Here is a 1002-nt window from a genome sequence, read left to right as displayed (position 1 = left end):
CCGCAGACATTCTTAGGCGTGTGTCACGCTGTCTGCGGGGGAGGCTACAAAAAGGCAAGCTTTCGTTATTTGTTACTGCTTATCATCCAGTCAAAGAAACGAACCCAACAACGTTTCTTGACTTCCATTTAACGTCTCCTAGGCTTAAACCAAACTTTTATATGGAAGAAAAGGCAAAAGACGAAAATTTGGAGAATTATAAAACCGTCATCCCCTAAAAGTGGTCCGCGCGGTCGCGTACAGCATTGGCCTTTTACGAGAGGTTCCAACTGTAAAGCTTTGACTGGGAAAAGTTTGCAGGTGTTTTGGATAAGTGGTTGATGCTTTTAGGAAGTGGTCGCTTGCGAAAGGTGATTGGTCGCAGATCGAGATTCCACTGTACCAAAAGAGAATGAGCTCTCTCTTGACTGGACTGTACTAAGTAGAGATATTAGCATTTGTACAAGGGTACCTCAGTGTCCCACAACAAGTACTGTCCTATTAAACTGTCGTATTCGGGATGAAATCAGGTCTGCTGATTGCTAATTAGATTGGAGAAATTGTCATCGTTGTTAGGTTCTTATATGCGGGATCAGAATCATTCGAGCATTTTGTGACTAACACAATATTACGCACTTCTATTTCATATTACATTATGTAGTGTGTAATATTTACCGACACATTGGTCTGCATTCCAGTCCCTTCTGAAACAGAACAAAAAGGAAAAGTGTTTTTGTCTTTTTCCGGCGCTTAGTCCATGACCTTATTTAATGTGGAAGGGGAATTTTTCTGAGATGAATTACACAACTTCTGAGGTAAATATCTGCTGTGAGCCTTGCCATTTTCAGTATTGTTAAGCAATAAAAATGCAAGCAATGGAAGTTTCAGCAAATTTTTTTTTCGCCATACTGCATTCCCCAATTTCTATATGATTAGTTAAGTATGGAATATTTTAGATCGAAATGCATGCCTTCTTTGTTTAGTTTTAGAAGGCACCCCTTAAAGTTTTTGCGATTGACATAA

General features: G+C 39.5%; 1 protein-coding gene across 1 annotated transcript in view; it reads right to left on the bottom strand.

Moving 5' to 3' along the window:
• The window catches only part of LOC140939041 (carbohydrate sulfotransferase 14-like), a 2112-nt gene extending 1434 nt beyond the window's left edge, over positions 1-678 (bottom strand). Inside the window, exon 1 of the mRNA XM_073388598.1 lies at positions 655-678. Coding sequence (XP_073244699.1) covers positions 655-672 — 18 coding nt within the window. The 5' untranslated portion in view covers positions 673-678. The remainder of the gene's footprint in view (positions 1-654) is intronic.
• Positions 679-1002: the final 324 nt, after the last annotated feature.

The sequence above is a fragment of the Porites lutea genome, chromosome 5 (assembly GCF_958299795.1).
Source record: "Porites lutea chromosome 5, jaPorLute2.1, whole genome shotgun sequence".
Lineage (NCBI taxonomy): Eukaryota > Metazoa > Cnidaria > Anthozoa > Scleractinia > Poritidae > Porites > Porites lutea.
The sequence above is the reverse complement of the archived record's forward strand: the minus strand, read 5'-3'. Positions and strand labels throughout refer to the sequence as shown.